Source organism: Pagrus pagrus (assembly GCF_965226575.1).
Source record: "Pagrus pagrus genome assembly, chromosome: 16".
NCBI lineage: Eukaryota > Metazoa > Chordata > Actinopteri > Spariformes > Sparidae > Pagrus > Pagrus pagrus.
The window spans coordinates 20305850-20328101 of record NC_140200.1 but is presented as its reverse complement, the minus strand read 5'-3'; the positions used below and the strand labels follow the sequence as shown (position 1 = coordinate 20328101).

General features: G+C 38.8%; 2 protein-coding genes across 8 annotated transcripts in view; one reads left to right on the top strand and one right to left on the bottom strand.

Moving 5' to 3' along the window:
• The window catches only part of LOC311271838 (uncharacterized protein), a 42801-nt gene that overhangs the window by 16098 nt on the left and 4451 nt on the right, over window positions 1-22252 (top strand). For 4 of the 7 annotated variants that reach the window (XR_014624488.1, XM_084377724.1, XM_084377725.1 and 1 more), the window contains exons 4-13: window positions 611-687; window positions 1610-1714; window positions 3048-3129; window positions 3919-3966; window positions 12752-12842; window positions 12992-13079; window positions 13603-15016; window positions 17154-17238; window positions 17738-17858; window positions 20208-20411. Coding sequence is in view for 6 of the 7 variants with exons in the window: in XM_084377724.1 (XP_084233850.1) it covers window positions 611-687; window positions 1610-1714; window positions 3048-3129; window positions 3919-3966; window positions 12752-12842; window positions 12992-13079; window positions 13603-15016; window positions 17154-17238; window positions 17738-17858; window positions 20208-20411 (2315 nt within the window). In the remaining variant the exon portion in view is untranslated. The remainder of the gene's footprint in view (window positions 1-610; window positions 688-1609; window positions 1715-3047; window positions 3130-3918; window positions 3967-12751; window positions 12843-12991; window positions 13080-13602; window positions 15017-17153; window positions 17239-17737; window positions 17859-20207; window positions 20412-22252) is intronic. The other 3 variants (XM_084377728.1, XM_084377729.1, XM_084377727.1) reach the window with 3 other exon arrangements.
• On the bottom strand, window positions 6808-9635 carry gpr31 (G protein-coupled receptor 31). Its single transcript, XM_084377738.1, has 2 exons — window positions 8875-9635; window positions 6808-7762 (listed from the first exon to the last, which is right to left on the bottom strand). Exons 1-2 carry the CDS (start codon window positions 9415-9417, stop codon window positions 7301-7303), a joined length of 1005 nt encoding a protein of 334 aa, XP_084233864.1. The 5' UTR covers window positions 9418-9635; the 3' UTR covers window positions 6808-7300.

The window sequence follows — 22252 nt, the reverse complement described above, 5'->3', positions numbered from 1 at the left end:
TGGGCTTGCAAAACTGGTGTGAAGGACAGATTAGTTCATGTTTTGAAAGGAGAAGCACGCAGACTCATCTGTTGCATGAAGTTTGGGGTTTATGTAAGAGAAAATGTGTCTTACATGACGTACCTACAAAATGTGTGCGCAGAGCCTTCAGTTGCATATCTCTGTTCAGATAAGCTGCTTATAAGAACTTATCTTTTCAAGCAGCTATTCTCCAACAAACCATAACTTCATTTCTGCCTCTCTGACTTCCTGCATATATGTTTTTCTCATGCATCAGGTCTTAGTAATAAGCACTGATAGGTTCTGTTACAGCATGGACATCTTGCTTATACTTATGTACGATTTCTGAAGCACCAGTAATGATGACGACAGTATACAGAAACTCAGTTGTTTACTTTGTCCGTACTTAGAGTTAGGTGCTCTGGGAGACGTGCCTCTTAAATTTATTATAATCAGTATCTGTGGAAATGCCAAGGAGCATTTCTGGGCCGTGTTTTGGACTCAGCTTGTGTTTCTTCCCACACACACTTGCTCTCAGAAAAAAAAAAATCTTTTTATTTCACAATCTAATCTGTTTTTCTCTCCTACTCTCTCCTTATCTCTGTTGAAGGTCTGATGTTTCCTGTCTGTGTGCCCTTGCAGTGGATCGACTTGCCGCCTGTTCTGACTGTCATGAGCTCTGAAAAAGTACTACTGATGAACGCTCTTTTAAATTAATAAAAATCTAGGTCACTCAGCTTTCTACATTTTACTGAAAATAGGCTGGAAAGAAAGAAAGTTCACACGTTTCCACCAATTTTGGTAGACAAACAGTTTTAAGCCATATGCCAACAAACTTTGAATAAAATTGTTGGAGTGCATGTGATGTGAGCAGTTTTATGTTAATTCATATACATATTTACTCAAAATATATGATATAAGAAATGTATTTAAAATGTTTGGGGTTTTTTTGCATTTCATTGCATGTTTTAATTTAAGTATATTATAATATTATTACTGCATATTTGCCCTTAGAGGTCAGAAGAATGACATTCTTAACTCATCAAACACTGTAGGATGGCAGCTGACTCAAACTATAATCCCGAAGTATCAGTATTTGAGGTGGGAATGGGACTCAAAAATAAATTATTTTACAAAGTGGACCTTTAAAGGTTCAGTGTGTAGGATTTAGTGGCATCTAGCAGGGAACTGTAGCTGAAGATAGTAAAATACCCCTCATGGTGGCAGGTAAAAAAGCACGAAAAACATGAAAGTCCCCCATTTCAGAGCCAGTGTTTGGTTTGTCCATTCTTGGCCTCTGTAGAATGATGGCTGTGCAACATGGTGGACTCGGTAGAGGAGGACTCACTTTCTCTGTAGATATTGAAGTCTCATTCTAAGGAGATGATACACTAATGAAAACATAATTAAGAATATTATATTCAATTTCTGTCAGAGATCCCCCTGAAGGCTACAAACTGGACCTTTAAAGCTCATCATTCAATCATTTCAATTCATCAGCGAATCAGATGTGTAATACAAAGTAAACTGAAAGTCATGTCTTGGTTTTACAGCACATTTACTCAGTAGTCTTTATCTCTCTCACTGCTCTCACCACTCCTGTTTCCAGGAAGCAACATGGAGCTGTTTCCAACAAACAAGCTCTGATATAACTCCTCTACACTCCCTGCCCAGCACAGAATTAAGCTTAAGAGCCAGATATGTTTCTCAGGAGGTGAGAAGGTGATAATATGTTAGGACCAGGAGTCTGACAGCTTGTTTTGCAGTTATTATTGGACACAAGTGCAGATGGGGCTTAAAGGTCAAACACACCAACCAAGTATCAAAACTTTAACTAGATTTTCCGCTAGAAAGAATAGATTTCAAAATCCTGCTGTTGGTTTATAAAGCACTGAATGGTTTCGGGCCAAAGTACATTTCTGATCTGCTGCCACGTTATGAACCATTCAGACCTCTTTAGTCTTGTCTCTTTTAAACCTATTCTATTTTAGCCTGTTTTTCCTATTTCTTAACTTGTTTTAATGTTTTGCTTCTTGATGTCTTCCTACTTGTTTTTAATGTATTTTAAATGCAATTTTTAATGTCTATTATTGCAATTTGCAATATGCCCCTGTAAAGCACTTTGAGTTGCCTTGCCGTTTTTTTTCGATTTGGGGGATTTTCTCCAGAACATCATCATCAGGCCAGGAAATATCAGAAAAAACATTTTATAATCAAGGATAATGGGAACAAGAATCTAATGTATGCAGGTTGAATACTCAACCAGGATTAAAACCAGCCTTCTCATGTGAAACTTCCTAAAAAAATTTTTAAATCAGTCACACCTGTCTGAATCCATGCCAGCTCTAAACCTCATGTTTGAAAAAGAAGGCAGGGAAGGCAGTAAAATGCATTGGTACGACTTCTTGGTAAACCAGCTCCTTGAAAAAGACAGTCTTCCTCTGTGTTGATGTCCAGCTGGTCAGGTCCAAGCTACCACAACGAGCCACTTGCTTGCTATACAACTTATAATGAGAGTCAATGTGCTAAGATGTTTACGACCTGGACCAGAAATACGTCGCCTACAACTGACTTAAAATAATGTATAACATTTTAAATCTACATTTTTATAGCAGATTGTACATTTTACTTACTAACTATATCATATTTACATTGCTGATTTAAAAATATATGTCATTAAGTCTTTTCAGTGAAGGTCCATCTGATTTTGCTTCATGTGGGGAGAGGTGGGTCATACCGTATTCATTTATATCGAGAACATTTTTGAGGTGATTCAGAGAACTCCCCACACCTACGCCATGGGATTCATTTTGAAAACCTGTTATTGTAATATGAGTTTTGCAATAGTGACCCAAAAAATAGCTTTTTGGCAGCTTTTATACAGTTAACAGTATCAGCTTTTATAATTATATGACTTCACTAACTACTAAACTAGCCTAACTGCCTCTCTCTACTCTCTTACGTTTTTGTCTTTTACCCCACGTTACCTCTCACTTTCAACCCTTTTCCTGTCTTTCTATCTCTTGGCTTTGTGGGTGGCTTCACAGCTCCTAGTTTTGCCAGTGTCATCTCCTCAATCGGATCGAGGCAGACCTGAGGATCATCCTGTCTCCACATGTCCCAGTCAGAGTAAGAACCATATCAGCACTAACCTTTATCTGTTTCTATCAAAAATATATAATACATATGTTTTGAATGGGCTTTTTGTTGCAATTAAAGGTACAGTGTGTAATATGTAGTTGTGGCATTTGGCAGAAATTCTGCCACATATAACGTTAGATATTAGCACACAGTAGCCTCAGTTTGTGCCTCTCAGAGAGCTGGTGTCGCATTAGCAAGATTTATTTAGATTTATTCCTTGTCTGTTGCAGTAAGACAACACATGGAGTGATAACTAATTAAGATATTTAGAGCACAGAGTGTGCCAAAGACAGTCAAAGTAATGACTTAGTGACTCAGATAGACTGAAGAGAAGTTCGCTCATCAAAGAGTTAATAAATTCTGTGAATATTTTTCACAATGCTCCATAATTTCTTTGTATCATCCTAATTATTATTTTTAAGTTATAACCTATAGTATTATTCACTATACATCTTTACCTCATCACTTGAATTGAACTAAATATGAACCAGTTCATATTTAGAAAATGAGTTTCTTGTCTGTAAGGGCCACCGTAGCTTCTGGAGCTTCTCCAATGTCTTCTTCGGAAAGGGAGGTGTGAGCGAGGGAGTGTTGCAATCTAGAACCTCACCTTTAGATGCCGCTTAATACTCAATGTATTACACACTGTGCCTTTGAAAGAGATACAGCATGGTTTAATTGAATCATATTTTTTACTGCATTCTTGTTTTAAAGCTCCATTAATCGATATGCTTATGACGGAATCAGATGTGTAATGTGTGTCATCTCCTCCATCAGATCAGAAGAGGCCAGTGGCTCATCCTGTCCCAACATGTCCCAGCCAGGGTAAGAATCATATCAACACTGTACCTGGCTATTGTCACAGACAAAACAGCTGATTATATCTGACCCAGATTTCGTATAGAGACCTGTAACTGTAGTGTAGACAGTTGTCGACTCCTCACACACTGGTGCTTTAAAGTTGAAGCAACAGTTTCATCATAAATGTAAATGTTCTAATATTCTTCATGACCAGTAGTGGTTTTACTTACTAGAGCCATTTCAAAGGTTTTTACACTTACTGTAGATGCTGTTATAAAGGTTGGGTGAGAGGTAGGTCATCAGAATCCACAAAAAACACCTAATATGAAATAAATAAAATTACACTATTTGGTCAGTTGACACAACAGATGAAACCAAGATTGAATAAAACAAGAAATTAAAGTAAAAATCAGATTTCCGTATTAGCCAAAATCTCTAAAATGGATGTTTTTCAACCGAAATCATAACACTGGATTACAATTTTATCAACTTAGATTATATTAGATCCAAAATACAAATTAAATACATCTATGCCCTGAAGTCCTGACCCCTCATCTCTCGTCTGCAGTCTTATTTCAGATTAGGTTGTGCAAGCAGGGAGAAACAGACTTCACTGACTAAACAACAGGAAGTTATGCACAATGTGCATGTTAATAATTGAACTTCTATCTTTAGCTTCCTTTTTCCTTTATCCTTTGTAATCCTTTGCAATTGGTCGTGTGGACACAAATGTACAGACTAGAGCTTTGTGGCTTCGATTTAAAACTGAAGTACCTGTTTGTGCTTTACCTGCTTCTATTAATGGAGCCTTTCAGACACAATAGAGCCACTAATCAAACCCACACCCACTCTTTATCCTGGCACAGAAGTTTCAGGATTGCATAAATGCGTGCTGACTCATATCTGAAGTTCATGGGAATATTTGTGTGACAGCAGCTGAGTAATATTGTTGGAGCTGGAAATAAGTTCAGATGAGTGTTAAATGAGAGTTAAGATGAAGGAGCAGTCAGCAGAAACGTACTCAGAGATAGAAAAAAATATTTTTAAACATTCACATATTACAGCAGTAGTATAAACACATAAAAGACAAGGCAAGTATTTAATGCCACTTGTGAAACAGTCATAAAATGTTGAGTCTGTCCTTGGATGTGATCCCTGCTCTGTGATACATTATGCTACCAAAATGACATACAGTACTATCCTATTGACAGCTTCACTCAATTGAGTGATGGCATCATGTGCTGCTGGGGCTATAAAGCTTTTCTTGGGACCTATAACAAAATATAAAACAAAACAGTTATATTTGACGGACCACATTATATAAATGTCAACATATAACTAATTCACATAAAAACACAAAGTTGTTATAAATCCCATTGAGTAGCCGCATAATAATGTTGCTCACATTTACACACGTTGACTTGATTGTTTGTGTACAGATACAATTATTCCTTGTTTGGTCAGTTCACATTGGTCTTGTCTTCTACTACTACAAAGCTTTAGAGCTGAGGATCGCCCTCCCCTCTTTTATTTCTCAAAGTCTTTTATGCCAAAAGAGCCATTAATTCAATTATATAATACCCCGAGCTGGACAAGACAGTTGCCTAATATTCCATGACACAGATGTCTTGTACTGTTGCACAGTCATCTCAAACAATGCTGTGACAAATACAAAGCAATGACATATTCTGTGGTAAACAGTGAGGCATCGTTAACAGACACATGAGTAAAATTGACATTCAGTTCAACCCAGAATCACCAGACCCCAGCTGCTTGATTACTCAAATGAGCAATTATATGTATATGTATTAAAAGCCAGACAGTGACCCACAGACATGACCTAACTCATTGTATTGTTACTAATGATGACATAATCATGGTGAGTGAAACCATTCAGTGATTCATTCAGGTACAGTGTTAGTCTGTTTGAAGACATGATTCATGATTTATATTCTAAGGGGCGTTCAGGAGAATTGTACATTTTTGATGCATGTCATTTAGTTGGTGAAATAATGGTTGTCAAAGTGGGATCTTAAAATCTACAGGGGTTTGTGGAGGGGTCGGTAACATAATGAGAAACTTTTTCTGTAATTTGAGTATAAATTAATTTCCAAGATATTATCCCAGGCATAAAATATGTACAGTATAATTACACTCATATTGTTCCCCATGATGTATAAACAGTTATACAGTAACAATAATAAATCAATAATGATAAGCTTCTTGTATGGGCCCTTAGGATTAAGTCTTATGTAATAGGGGACTGACCATTGGCCTAATGTGCATCTATTTTGGGGTTATTTTAGTTACTAGTTACATGCAGAAGAAATCCATGTCACTGAATACTGTCTATCATAGCTGTAAAACCTCTGGAGAATATTGTTTCCCCTTTGAGTTCCCTTAGTTTATCCCTATCTGCAGTTTCATAAAAAAGAAATATATATATATATTTGACAAGATTTGAGCACTTTGAGGTGACAAGACTACATTTTCTCAGCCTTAAGTGATTACATTAAACACTAATGCTTGTGTGACTGGAAGCTTAGATAAAGGCTGTGTGAGATTGGTACGATCTGACATAAGATTCTTGTTCTTTTTTTGTTCTTTTTCTCACTTGAGGGGATTTTTTTATGGTCATTACTCATAACTCATTTTTGCTGTCCAAGACAAACAGAGAAACAGATGTGCATACTTTATCTTAGTGACTTTCCCCTTCAAAAACTGTCCACCAACACTCATATATTCTACACCAGGGCTGCCCAAAGTGAAGCCTGCAGGCCAAAGCTGGCCTACCGTAAGGTTCGATTTGGTCTACCAGATGTTTGCAACGAAAACATTATTAAAACTTAAAATATAAATCACTGTTTATGCTGTTTTATGTTTTGTGAGTTAAAATGTTCTTTAAATATCAACAAACCCATGACGGGCACACCACAGGAAGTCAGTCAGTTGTGGGAAGTTGACAACACAATACCACTTTGTATCTTAACAATTCAATACAGTAGGTGTTTGCTTTTGGCCTGTGGACCACCATTAAGGTTCGGTTTTGGTCCTCCAAGGGAAAAAGATTGGGTGCCTTGTTTAAACTATTTCATGACTGTTTCACCTGTTCAGACATTATATCTACAACACTGAAGAACACTTTGAACAAACTGTAACAACCCCCCATATTTACATACGTACATATATTTCCATCAATAGAAAATAGAAACATAAATATTCACTGTAAGTCTTGTCTTCATAGCACACTTGACCTTCAGAGTCATCTTTCCTAAAGTAGGTACATTGTTGGGACACATTGTCGGTCTCTACTGTGTAGCGCGTACACTCGCCATCTAGCATCTGTTTTCCATAAATTTCAAATGACGTCATTGCGTGTAGGATGTGATGTGTTTCCTGTTGAACTTTCTGGTGGTACTGTAGCATCTTTCACAAAAAATGGGAAATAATTGGAGAGATAAATAGCCTTAAACTTGGTGCTGCAGAAGCAGTAGATCAGCGGATCCAATAGACAGTCCATATAGGACAGCACCATGAGGCCGTCAAAGGCCACAGCAGCTTTATCCTGGATGCCTTCATCTTGGACGCGGACCCGGATGATCAGCAGAACCATCCTGCTTATAGCGCAGGGCAGGAAGCAGAAGGAGAAGACAACCATGACAGAGGTCACTAAAAAGACCGCTCTCTTCAGCTTGGTTCTATCGCCAACTGTCTTCTTCCTGAGCCGGTTGACAATACGCACTGTGCAGTAGACCAGGATGATGAAGGGGATGACGATCTGGGTAAAGAAGACAATTTCTCGCAAACTGTCCGTCACATCCTGAAATAAAAAAAAAACAATTGTCATTCTTAATTGGTTGGACAGTTTCCTTTCAAATTGCAGTGCAGGAAGAAGTACTCAGATCCTTTACTTAAAATTCAAAGCATCAATAAGACAATGTAAAACTGCCCCATTACAAGTCCTGCTTTCCACGGTATTAAAATTATAATCTCAAAGATTTTTATTTAAATAAATGTCTGTTATGACACAAAAATTGTACGCTTCACACCACAATTTAAGTTTTTTTCAATTGGTAACAAGCATCGGTCAATAGGGAAGCCCTTTTTCAAAACACTTCACACAGTCTGCATTACCAATATACAACTTGGCTCACTCAAACCACCGAAACACTTCATACATGTCTCAAAATAGGCTCATTCCACCATAACACAGGCAACAGTTCTCAGTCAGAAGTCATACATTTTCACTCATTACAAACTGATCTAAAAAACACTAACAACAGGGAGCATTAGATAAATAATAAACTTTTTTAAATTACATACTTTTTCTAAACTCTTGAATACTCTTTTTAAATGCTAGCATGTTTTCTATCCATGAGAAACGCATAGTAAATGATAGCACAATGACTTTCAAAGTACTGACAGTTGGATTTGTTTAACATTATAAACAGATGCTTGTCTTTTTTTTTTATAAAACAACATTTCACCAGAAAGACATAACATTTCAGAGCAAATCATGTCAATAAGTATAGTTAAATGTGAACATACGTAAATCAAATAACATGTTCAACAGACTAGTATTTGTAATGCCAATGAGCGAGGGTAGAAACGCTGAATCGGCTATCCAACTCGTCGTGCACGTTCCTGGTGTGAACAGTGTATTGCTTAAATGAGAACAAAATAACTATTGATGCTAGCAGTGACACCAAATCTTGCTCACTCAGCACTGTGTTGCCACATGGTCACAACTGTCAGGACTGTAAAGCTGAAAACTCCCAGATGAATCATTTAGTGCTGAAATGCTATGTCATTTCATCCCATATCACTTGTCTCATGCACTTCCCAGATTTTTTAGACCAATGTTGAAAACCTACCAATAACAAACACATTATGACATTTTACAGAAATACACACTGAGCATGTTAACATTACCTTGATCTTGGCATCTTCTGATTCTTTATCATCAGCTTTGTGGCTGTTGCAGCATTCAAAGTTCTGCAACATTGTGGGAACGGTGAGAGGCAGAAGACACAGCCAGATGAGAATCGAGATCTGAGGAGATTTCTTGAGAGCTCTTAAGAAATTCTTTCGACCAGGATGTACCACATTGAAATATCGATCAATGGAAGTCACCGTCAGGAAGGCAATGCTGGCTCCTCGGTTCAAAAACAACATGAAGAGCATAGCTTTGCATACTGCATCGTTTTTACTCCTCCTCTCCTCGTGGATGAAGTTGTACGCCTTTATGGGCAAACAGAAGAGCAGGAGAATGTCCGCCAACACAAGGTTGAAAAGGAAGACGTTGTTGGTGTTGGATTTCCAGAATTTCAGCTTGAATATAAAGAGGTGGAGGACAGATGCATTCAGAGGCAAAGCCAAGATAAAGATGATAATGATGATAGCTGCATAGAATTTGTACAGAGTCACGTTTGTGGCTTCACAGCCCTCAATTGTCTGGTAACTGGAGTTTGGCATTTTTGTGTTCTTTTCTAAACTGACAAGGAAATCACTTCACACTCAAAGCCTCACCCTACGATCAAACAAAAAAAAAAAAATCACACCAAGAAAGTTTCTTCAATGTCTTCAGTTGTAATCCTCTTTCAAGTTTTAAATTCCTCTGTCAGTTCCACCGTGTGTATCTAGTTTCCAAAGTCATTCAGGTTTTATGTCCTGTTCTGTGAGAGCCAGTATCAGGTCTGGAAGTAGTTCTCCCGCTGTGCAGAGTTTTGCTTGTTACTGAGCCTTGCTTTTGTAGCTCCGCCCCTATAGCCTGAGGAGGTGAGTCACCAGCTGCTTTTCCACTGTGGGACCAATTGGGCTCACAAGGACAAGACATACTTGTACAGTAACATATAAGATACAAATAGCCCAAACTCCTTTTGTTCAAATGAAACAAAGAGTGGATAAATCGTCAAACTAAGCACCAAGTTGCAGAGATTATTCTGAAAGTTGCACATGCTGTGTTAAGCCCTGACAAGCCCTGTGTGACAAGTCAACACAGTCAGATACTGATAGCACCAGCTGATATGACTTTTGACAGCCAGCCAGCCAGCCATATGAAAAGAATGTTATAGAAATATTTCACCTTCCTTTAGTGCAAACTGCTATTTCCTGCCATTAACTGTGAGAACAAACTATTCTCTTTTTTCTGGGGGTTCAGTAAATCCTAGAAGCTACCGTGGAACTTTCTCATAAATGACAGTTTTTGAGTGTCCTAGCTACTGGCTCACTGGCTCAGTTTCACTGCACATCCATCTTATCAGATGCTATAAATGCTGGTGATATTCAGAGAAATTATTTTCCTTAGAGTACCCAGATGTGGAGCCCTGGGAATTTTTGATAGATTTACACATAGGCACGAGGAGATAGACACAGTGCTGCTGTCAATGTTTTCTAAAATGTTTCCTACTATGTAAGGACAAGTAAATTAGGTTTGCATGGAATGTTGCGTCCTAAGGGAGGAGGACTTCTTTAAGGGAGAAGGAGAGGGGGTTAACCCAGGGCCTCACACTGAACTCTGCATGCCTGGAACTCTTGCTCTACTTCAGCGACATGTCCAGACAACTCTCAGTATCTTAAGCAGAATCAGACTTTCTGCAGAGACACGGTTTAGAGATACGGAGGAAGGAAGCACCCTCTTTCCAGATATGGTTCATGATCTGAAAGTTGCTTTCACTACGGAACGGTCTCAAGTCACGCTGGTCATTTGTTGCCTGATACTGTAATTACAATGCTTTTTCTTTGTAGTCTAAAAAAGGATTTAAACATAAGACCTCATGTACTATCAAACTAGTAGCACACACACAAATAGCAGCCAGTTATGTACATTTAACACCTATTACGGGAAGTGTGGATATTTTGCTGTTAATAATAAGATTTTAAAGTATACCCTCACCACTGCAGATGATCACAGATATTATTAAAAGCAAAATCACAGCGTATTCTCAATATAGGTGTTTTATTTAGTGGGTTTTGCTCTATGGACTCTCTGGATCTTTCAGATTTTAATTGGCAAAGTTGGCTCATAGTTCATGAAATATCTAGATGTCAATGATTAGTTTCAGGTTGCTGCATAAGTTGGTGTCTATGGATGCCAAAGTCTTCATTCTGTCAATATACAGCCCCTGGATAATTTAGAAACAGAGTAATTACTTCAACACAAACATGCTTTAAAAAATGAAACAAGAAGAAGCATTCTTTTCTAAAAAGTGCAAAGTATGTAGCTTTTGCCGCAAGGGGTCTCTCAATGAAAACAATGATAACAAAAAACAGTTTGATGATTTTGTGAAGTAGCGTGGGATAATTTGAGTTGTTGGCTTCATCATCAAACAACCATAATTGCAGATGAAAGTCTATTGGATATGACTCAGATGGATATTCATGGATGAGGAAATATATTTTTTAAGTTTTATTTACATTACATTGAGTCACATTCGTCGACTTCCTTCTTTGTCCTCCTCCACATATCATCTGATGTTTCCCTGGAAGTTATTGCAGCAGGCGACCAAATTGATGAAATTTGTTTGTTTTTTTCACTTACATTAATGTGGAAATGTTACATATTGTTTCTTCAAAAAGTATCATTTTAAAGGAATACATGTAAGCATATGGAGATCACAAACTTAACAGCCTAAAAACTGAGCAGCAATGATTACCAACAGAGTTATTTAACGTTTAATAGAATGTGCGATCATGGCTTGTTTATTGCGAGTGTTAGAATCCAGCAGGACTCTTTGACGTGTAGCTCTGCAGCCTGTCAGACAGATTAACAATCAGACTATTGTACTCAGACTGTCAAGCCCACCTGTGACTGCAGTAACACTTACTGTAAAGTTGTACTTGCTGCTATAACTCACGGCGGTGTGGAGCTTTCTCACTTTCATCCATACTATCTCACAAGAGGCTGAGAAGTTTGGCACTCGTCTAGTCAAATGCTTGACTGGAAGGCCTCCAGCTTGCACACAGTAAAGCTTTCCTTCACCTCCTTTTCTGTAGACTCACTAATTTCTGATCTACCTGCATTATACAGTTTTAAAGTTTTTCTTGCCCTGTTTCTCCCACATTAACGATAGAGCAGAGCAGAGACACTTGTACCGCTTTTACACCAGATTTAGCATGTATATGCCATTTTTTTAAAGGCAAGTTTACTCTTAAAAATAGGTGTGTGACTATTTCACATCGCTAGCAGACGAGTTTGCCTTTCTGTTTGTTTTTTCCTGGTGTGTCACGTCCATCATAACGAATGCACCGGAAAAGCAGGTAACAGGAGAGAGGAGCCGGAGCAGATAAATACCCCTGATGCGGTCCCCAAATGAGGCCCAACAGGACTTGTTTCTCCTGAGGAGGCTGAAAAGTTTTAACATCAGACAGGACATTTTAACAACAGTATACCGGTCACTCATCGAATCAGTCCTTACATTTAACATTGCATCCTGGTACATCTTTCGTTCAGTCGAGAGAAAAGCAGTTTGCATCACTGAGGACCCTTCACACCCTCTTCATCCATTGTTTCAGTTACTCCCTTCAAGCAGCCTTTTCAGAGTACATCTGGTGAAAAAGACAACTTACTCAGTCTCATGGGTGTGAATGTGTTTTCATGTTGTTCAAACCCTAACCAAAGACAATCTTCTGTCACTGTGATAGACAATAAAGTTTCTTGAATCTTGAATCTTGACTACAGCAGAGTCAATTGATGCATGAGTAAATGCAGATAATACACTTAAAGTTGCAGACAAAAGCCAGATGTTAGCGGATGTGAGTGAGTGTTTTGTCCAGTGTGAAATGAGTATCACATTACCTGTCATCACAGGGACTGACCAGGCTGTGAACAGAGATGGAGACCAGGACAGCGTCAGCCCCTCTGGAGTGAGGAACACCCTGCCTGCCAACCTCCAAGACAGGTACTCTGACACTCCTACAGTAGCAGATGCTTTTCCTCTCTGGAATAGTTTAACTAATCTACTATATTATTTGATATTTTCTTTTCCTTATTTTCCAAATGTAATCGGACCATTCTTCTTTATTCTGTCTTGTCACCACTGCTGACCAGATCTGCCGTGAGGGGAAAAGAAACCTTCAGGGAGTGTGCAGGGGAGCAGCTGGAAACACATGAAATCTCAGAGCCAAAACAGCTGCAGGTATTTTATGTTGTAGTACTGTATAAACAGTAGTGTACTGTGGCAGAGTGCCATGTAGTACTGTTTCAATCAATCAATCAATCAATCAATCAGTCTTTATCTATATAGCACAAGTCATACATCAAATGCAACTCCAAGTGCTGAACAAGAAAAACAAAAAGAAGATTTTTTTTATCAAAGTAGAAATGTAAAACACATTCTGTTTCTGTTCTTTTAGTATAAAGTGAAATAACCTCCATCAAATAATTTTGGGTAATAGTCATATCTTACAAGTCTTTAGTAATATGGATAGTATAAACATTGTCACTTGAGTTTTAATGAGCTGAATGATAATTTTTCAGTCATTGGTTTTTATGCATTCATTATGTCATTATGTGTCAAGCATAGAATTGCCCTTTCACTCTCAGTCATGTTAGTTGGAGGAGTAAAGCCAAACCATTACTCAGTGCTCAGTGCTACACAAAGTAACGGTCAACGGTAACACTTGCTCTGCAATGATTCCTCTTCAAAATTTATTTTTCAGAACAGTAGTGGGATGATGACAGAGAGACAGTACTTCTTGTCGGAGGATGAGGGCATTTCCAAGATGGACAGAAATAATATGAAGGACACTGACCAAGAGGAGGTCCAGACAAGGGCTTCCCTCAGCCAACAAGAGCCCAGCAGGAAGTTAACCTCTGGCATCCAGAGGCCCTCCTCTGCCCTATCTATGGTCTTTAAAGATGAAGGAACACAGCTGGAAACCTTCCAGTCTCTGACCTTTCAGCCGGAGCGTTGCCAGAAGTTTGGGACTTTACAAGACTTTTGCTCTGGTCCATATAATCCTCAGACACCCCAGGAAATCCAGAGAAACATTCAAACAGATATCCAAGCTCAGGCAGAGGTCTCTTCCCTGGTCCACAGCCAAGGGCAAACTTACTTCAACACTCCTCTACTGCCCCAACCTGAAACTCCACCTTTCCAAGTAAAAGGGATTACAGATCTTCCCACCAAGACAGAGAGAGCAGGGAATGTTTGCCAATTACAAGAATGGAACACGCCCAGAGAGAAATCCCGTTTGGAAGAGAAAAGTAATAACCCTCAATCAATAGAGACAGAATACAGATTTAGTGACAAAAGGGTGAGTCACCAAGAAACAGCAAACAAGCATGAAACTGCTGGAAAAATAGTTGACAAAGAAAAGGTAAAAGGTCAGTTTGAATTCACGGTACCTCATGGAAAAGTGACTGGTGCCACCTCACTGGATCAATGGGAACAATCCCTGCAGCAGAACAACACACATGTCTGGACACCCAAACATCCCAGCGCTGCATATGAATCAAATTTACTACAACATTTCAACATCTCCCCCCTTTTGAGGGACAACAGAGTTTCCCCTCGGGCCTGGCGAAATCAGGAAGTTATTGTTAGTTTTAAGAACACGAACGACCACATGGAGAGACTCTCAAGCTTGAACACGGAAACTCTATCCACAAGCTGTGATGAAACAAAAACACACTTGCTTCTCTGCCAGTGCAACAAGTCAAGACCAGGAAGCAGCGCTGGCTCAAATTGGGTCAAAGGTGTCAAACAGGCTACAACAACAACAGCAGCATTCTGTGTTGGTGCGCCAAACCATACAAGTCAAGCCCCAACACCTCTAAAACACAGTACGTTTCCCATGCATTCCACTATAAGAAGCACCAGTGGTTGTGCTAGTAGCAGCGAGGAGGATAACCCACCCTCCCAGTGTCACCAGTTTCCCAAGCTCCCATCCCCTCCTCCCTGCCTCGGCCTCCAGGACTCCCATTTGAACCAATCAGAAGATGGGTCTGCCAGTCAGTTTGAGGAGGGATCGATGTTCCCGGGGATCCAGACACTGAAACAGGACCAGAGTCTTGGGACTCAGCAACATTCCTTTCTTTCCAGCTCCAACACAGATGATAAAACTCATGATGGTAATTTAAATATATTTTAAAGGGCATTTCCACTGATTTTACACATTAAAGTGTCTTACAGGTACTACGACATATGTTAAAGAAGCAGTATGAAGCCTTTTGTGGCTCCGGAGGAAGCTGCATGCAATCTGATAAATTGCCTCCAGTGAAGTTGCATTGTGGGTAATGTAGGCACCAGAATTTGAAAAGGAAGAAGACTGTGTGGAATAAAAAACTGCCAGTGTTGCATTTACATTTAGTGGATAACACGCTCTTAAATACAAGCACCTCAACTGTACTTTCAGGTGCCACTTTCAATCCAGGGTAAATGTGAAACACTGGACAACGACAGAATGGATGTGTTATGCCCCGGCCTAGGGTCTACCAGAACATAACATTAGGCTTCCCTCTCTTTCTCCCACTCCCAAGAACCAAGGATGCAGTCCAAATATGGGAATTTATTTACCCAAATGAAAAATAGTCTTCAGGGTGAGCATTACCTAAAACAATAAACAAAACGATCTGGGTTTTCTTACCTCACTCCCTAACAAAAAACAGGAGAAAAAGGTGCACATAGAAAAAGGCTACTCACCCCTACTTAAAAGAAGCAGTATGAAGCCCATTGTGGCTCCGGAGGAAGCTGCATGCAATCTGATAAATTGCCTCCAGTGAAGTTGCATTATGGGTAATGTACAGTAGGCACCAGAATTTGAAAAGGAAGAAGACTGTGTGGATTAAAAAAAAGCGATATCTCTGGTTCTGCTGTACCTGTTTTGATAATTTGGAAAAGACTGCTTCTCAAAACCAGACTTCTGTTTACAATTGTACAATGTATTATAACATAATGCACCCACACTCATAAACACATAATCACCACATAGACTTGCCAAATCCAGTTTACAGCCTCTTTGCTTTCGTTTAGGTATCTGCCTCGCACTCATCTTTTTGACCGACGTCACATTTTAATTGCGTAAATATAAAATGTATTCGTTGTGTAATGTCCAGTCAGCCAAAAGCTAATGGAAAATTCCAGGATGTTTCAACCGGGTGTATTTCCCATTGTGACTTTTTGTGTCATGTCAACTTTGCACGCACCATGTCAGTTGTACAGATTCTTGTTGCAATGCCAGCTAATAACAAGCTACAACTTATGCAAAGAGCAATTGGCTTCCGATGGCTAACTCAGCACCAATGTGATGACTCACAGCTCACCGTTGGATATGTGTATTTCGGTCTACATGTAAAATCAGAAAATGTCAGCTAATTTTTGCTCCAACCACTCTGGAAAAAATTACCACCATGTGATGTGACGCTACACTTCAATCTGTGGTTTCACTTGCATGTGTTATCAGATTATTATCAGGTTGTTTATTCATTCATTGGACCATGAATATAAACTTTTGCAGTGACTTAGGTGCATTTTATCTTTGTCCTCTCCTATATGTGTACATCTACAGTAACAGCCAGTCTTCATGGGTAATTTAAAAGTTGTATAATGTCTTAAATTAAATAAATACAAAAACAAGGCCTTAATAGTAATTAAATGTTACTTTTGAATTTTGAGATCTTTATTGCCACAAACATTTTATGTGATTTAATTTATCCATCTTTTTTCATGTCTTTTGTAGAAATGTAGAAAATGGTCCAGTCCTTCACTTTTCTGATGTTACAGATCTTTAAACCTACCACTGAACCATATACTGGCAAAATCTAGATTAACCTAACTCACTCTAATAGCCCGATTCCTCCATAGAAACCCATCTTTGACACCACATTTACACTACGTACATTTATACAGTAGGTAGCCTGCAATGCTTAAAAAAGCTGCTATATCCAAAATCCAGTATTACATTTTGCCACATATTATCTTGAAAGGACTTCAAAAGCATTACATTTAAGTGTCTGATACTTGTAGACATTCTGAGTAACTCCGGAAAAGCATGATTTAGACAAAGTACTGGTTAGATCTATCGGAGTAACTGACGATCCAATGATCTCTTTAAGCAGTGATTGACCAGGTCTTAACACATCAAGATGTCACTTTTATTGTTTACACCATGATTGCCTTTGTGGAGAAACAAGACACAAGTTTGCAGCAAAGACAATCTCCATAATTCTGCTTCTCAAAGGTCTCTTTTATGTATTTTTTCATGTTTAGGGGGTCAGAAACCGTTGAAAGCAGAGAGGAAAGCTGATACTCCAGATGACTCAAAAATGGCACGAACATCGCAGGGATTTCACAGGTAGAAAGACCTTTTGGTGTTGTGATAGCATGCACAATACAATTAATACGCCTACTGATCACACTCACTGGCTCATCTTTGCAGCACCATGTTGGTCAGGATGTAGGTTGTTGTCATCTTATCAGTGTAGTGTGATGCCTATGTAAGCTTCCTTTCTAGTTAATCATCTTATATTTCCTCCCACAGAATGCATGTGCACAAACTGATATGCACATCTAAATGCCACAAGTCTAGTTCTCTTCCCTTGTGTGGATTTGATATATTAACTTTTTTGTTTATTTTGTTTTTTCTGTAAAGTAAACAGTGTTATGACAATGTTTTCACAATGTTATTATTCTCATCAACTTCAGCTATGCGTATGTTCAGTGCAAACAAAAAGATGCTATCGTGCTAACACACCGAATTAAGATGGTGAACGTGGTCAACTGTAGACGCATACTCACGTATTACCACTTCTAATATTTTGCAGTATTTCCTGAGTTATTGTATTTACATGCAGAGAAACAGCGGATGAGAAAGATGAGCTCCAGAGTGGCTGTGAAGGAGATAACATCCTCTCGGACAGAGAAGTCAGGCAGGCCGGGAGAAATCTGCACAACCTGGGATCCAGGGAAGTCCAGGTCAGTCTCTGGACTAAATTTGACCTAATTTTGAACAAAGCCTCTAACCTCTTTTGAATCTCTTCTAATAACCTTTCTGTTTGTGAAAGCTTTTGGAAACGTTTGAGTTATGTTTTTTATTTTTTTTTATTGCTGTTTTTTCAATCGTATTCATTTTGTACGTTTTATTCTCATTTTATCTGCCTTGTCAGATTTTTTATATTTACTACCATTTCTTTTTGTTACACTTTCTCACTCTGCAAATGTTTGTCCTGTAATCGGGGTCTTTGTTCTTTGTACACTACACAACCGATCAGCGACAGGGGCTCACTAATTACAAGATCACACATGCGAGTCTGGACGCAGGAATGACTACAAATCCTGTAGTGTTAACTTTACATGAGGAGTGTTTGGACTTGATTCTCGTTTTAATTAAACAGTAGGATCAGGCTCAGTCAGTGTTGCACACCCCTGTTACGATGATGACACAGTTTGACTCTTTAAACAGTACTGGAATTCTTTGGCACAGAGGTGTAATCTACATCAGGCTGCAGCAACATATATTTCTTAGTAGGTTAAATTCATTGTTGGTTTTGCTCCTTTCAAGGGATTTGTTGATAATAATAATAAGATTAGATAACACCCGTGTATCCTTTAAGCCATAAAAAAAAGTCTTTTTGGCAGTTGATAGGCTGCACTATTGCTTAACCAACTACACCAGTGTTTCTCATGACATCACTGACCTGTTTCACAACACAGTCTGTCACGCCAAGCTGTGTACACACACTTAAATGTCCCTGAAAGACATCATGGAGAAGAACTTCCTTCAGCTCATGAAAGTGCTGAGTAACACAGATCAGTGTCAAAACTTGATATCCATTTACTATTGTGCATTTCAGAAAAGCTCCTTCCAGTGCTCCCTTGAGCCATGAATACCACCCCCCACCCACCTTCAAAGTGTATGTTGCAGAACTGGTACCACCAGTGTTGCATTTACATTTAGTGGATAACAAGCTCTTAAATACAAGCACCTCTTTCAATCCAGGGTAAATGTGAAACACTGGACAACAACAGAATGGATGTTTCGTGTTCGTCAATTCACTTTTAATGATTCACTCTAATGTGTGCAGCACATATTTTCCCGTTAATTACCTCGTGTTTTCTTCTCTGGAACTGACCTGGACAAGTTGCTGCCTGTTTTATCTGTCATTCATCTACATGTCATACTGGAAACCCTTATGAGTTCTGCTTTGAACCTAGTGTCAGGAGGCGTGGTCAAAACAGCTCTTATTTGACAGCTACAGACACTTAGCATACCAACACAGTGCAGTGCAAACAGTGGTTTGTACAAGGAAGGGGAAATAAGGCTGTAGGTGTTTTCCAAGGATCATCTCCAAGGAGCCCTAGCAAAATGAGAAATGGTTATTTGTTGACATAATTCAATCTCAGCTTTATTATCCCCTTTTTACAGTGTATAATGTTCTTTAATTTATCATCTCAAAGCAACAGCTTCTGGCAATAGATTGTTCATGTCATTTGGTATCAAGGTGTCCTGGGAAAAGACAGGCAGGGAAAATCAGTACTTCCACATCTCTGTTTCTTGAGAAACAAACACACTCAGCCTCACTCATCTGTACACACTCAGTTACCAGTTTATTAGTCACACCTGGCTAAAGCAGTGTTTCTGTCGAAAGATGTCATAGATGACAGAAGATGAAAGATGTTTGTTCAACTGTATGATCAATTTGTAGGCTGTACTTTGTGGTGCTGGTGAAGTGTGTTGTGTCTGTTATCCTGTCAACCCCATTAAATCAATGAGGGTAGGTTAAATAATAACACTTAAAGGGGCAATATGGAGTTTTGGAGAAGAAATTCAAACTCAGAGATGTAATATTTACAGTATTAATGAGGTAATAATACAAACTCTTTATTAATAATAAACAAGCTGCTGTCAGAGGAAAATAAGAACACTGGTCAAGTTTCTCATGGTGGAATATATTCATATATTCTTAGTTTTTGAAGGAGGAAGCGGAGCCTCTCAAAACACAACTATCCCATCTCGGGCTAAACCAGAAGTCTTCCCTGTTAGGGCTGTAAAGCAGATGATACTCAGTAGTTCAGGAAGTCTATCAGTATCTGGACCGTTCAATTAGCCTGAAGCTGTTTCCTGTTTCCCAATGGAGACTTTTGTCATCAGGTGTGACTCTGAGCAGTTGGACACATCATGGCGTAAATCCCTGCAAACATTTACTAACACACTCCCACATCTTGAAGTCAACATATGAGTCACATTCAGTGATACGTGTGTCTGAACAGGGTCACGGTGTGTGCTTGGGTTCTGACTCTGAGTGTGTTTGTATGTGTGTGCAGGCTCTCAGGCAGCAGATGGAGGCTCTTCAGCAGCAGTTTAAGCAGAGAGAGAGTGATTGGTTGGTAGTTCGTCGCCAGGTGGACGAGCTGATCAGAGAAAACTCCGAGCTGAAGAAGAAACTCAGAGTTACACCACAGCACTGTCCAGTGGCCGCCAGATGTACTGCACAAACACACACTGTACACCAGGAGGGACAGACAGAGGTAAATATACTGTATCTTTTGTATTACTCATTGATAAGCTCTGACTCACCACTGTGAGTTATACTGTCTGGTAGGATGACTGCTCTGGTTACCCGTAGTCTCTTAAATTGGGACACCTTATATGGCAAATCTTGGTCCGCTCCCATACGACCTATGTATCTTGCATTGTCTGGACTTCTTTAGGCTGTCTGTTCTAATTGCTCTGACAGAAATTGGATAAAGGGCATTCGTGTATTCTGCTGCCTCGGCATGAAATACGTTGCAGAAATTGAAGTTCCTGTATGCTTCTTTATTGTATTTTGTCTGTAAGTTTGTGTTTTTGCCATTTTTAATCTTAAAATCCTGGTTAAATAAGGTTAAATAATAAATAAATAGTCAGGTCATTAACAAATGGATTTTATATTTTATATTATTAATAGTAAGGGTCCGATATGGCTTTTTCATGGCCGATACTGTTACGGATTATTAGAAATCAAGGAGATTGAAAACCGATATTTGGGATCGATATTCATTTGCAGTAAAAAGAAAATCTTAGTTTCCAAATTGCGAACAGTACAGTTTACTCAAGTACTGTGTTTGAGTCTTTCCTTTTTCTGCTACTTTATACTTCCTCTCCATTACATTATTTGATACATTTAGTTACTAGTTACTTTGCATATTCAGATTTATTTATTGTTCATAGGCTATTAATTGTGACGTGTTACCAATCACACAGTCATGTGGGTAAAACATTGTGTGAGAGGACGTTGCATCAGAGCCAAAGTAGCTAATTTTGAATTAGTTTGTTTTATCTGCAATCTGGCAGAAAAATCCCTGTTATGGATAATCGACCAGGGCTGATAATCGGTCTCCCCCCAATTAATAGTTTGATTTGCTATTTGAGTTGTTCCTTTGACTTCACTTCTTCACAACAAAAGATTGAGATATTATCATGTCTGCTTTAGTGACCCTATAGTGAAAATGTGACCAAATTTTTCATTAATACCTGAGCCTGACACCACAAAACTCGTCACACAAACTTGTTTCTGTTGAGACCATATATCTAAAGGAGTGTTGGATAATTAAGATGAAAAGTTGCCCAAACATTTAAGCTACTTGTCCATTAAATCACCCTCAGTTTGAACGTCTGCACTTCACGCAGCATAAAAAAAATCTGCAGATGAGACTGAGCAGGCTTGGTATTTTAGCCGTTGGGCTAATCGGCTAGGCTGAGTGAAAAAAAAATCTTCAGATTTTTATTCAAGCTGTAAGGTGGAAAGGTACACCAAACTTCTTGTGTATGACAAGACAAGTAAGTGTTGGAAGGCTGCTGGTGCCTTGTCCTCGAACAAAATGTTTATCTTTTGGAGGCTGTATAGTATTATTTCATTAGCGTTTTCTTTTTGTCTTTGTACTTGGCTTGTACAGTATCGCTATTTTAAGCTTCAATATTTTTTTGTGGTAAAAATGTAAACATGGACCCCAGGAAAACTATCAGTCACTTAGTGGAAGTTTTATTAAAGATCAAGTAAGATTAAGAAGTACTGTGGTCAGTCTAGTGAAAAAGGTCTTTACCTCACAGCTTATCTCACATCTTTTTTCACACCTGTTTTGTGACACTTTATAAAGATACATACAGAAGACTGAAATCTTAACAGTTTGAATGATAGATTACGTGCACTGAAAAACCGAAGGCCGAACTGTGTCTTCCAGTTTTGTTACAGAGAAAGGAGGGAGGAGCTATTTGACAGATTTGCTCAATTGAAAACAGATTTTAAAAAACATCTGAAACAGGCTGCAGAGTTAAAGCCTGTGTGTTCAACCTCATGCAGGAACATATTTATATTCTGATCCTCGACTTC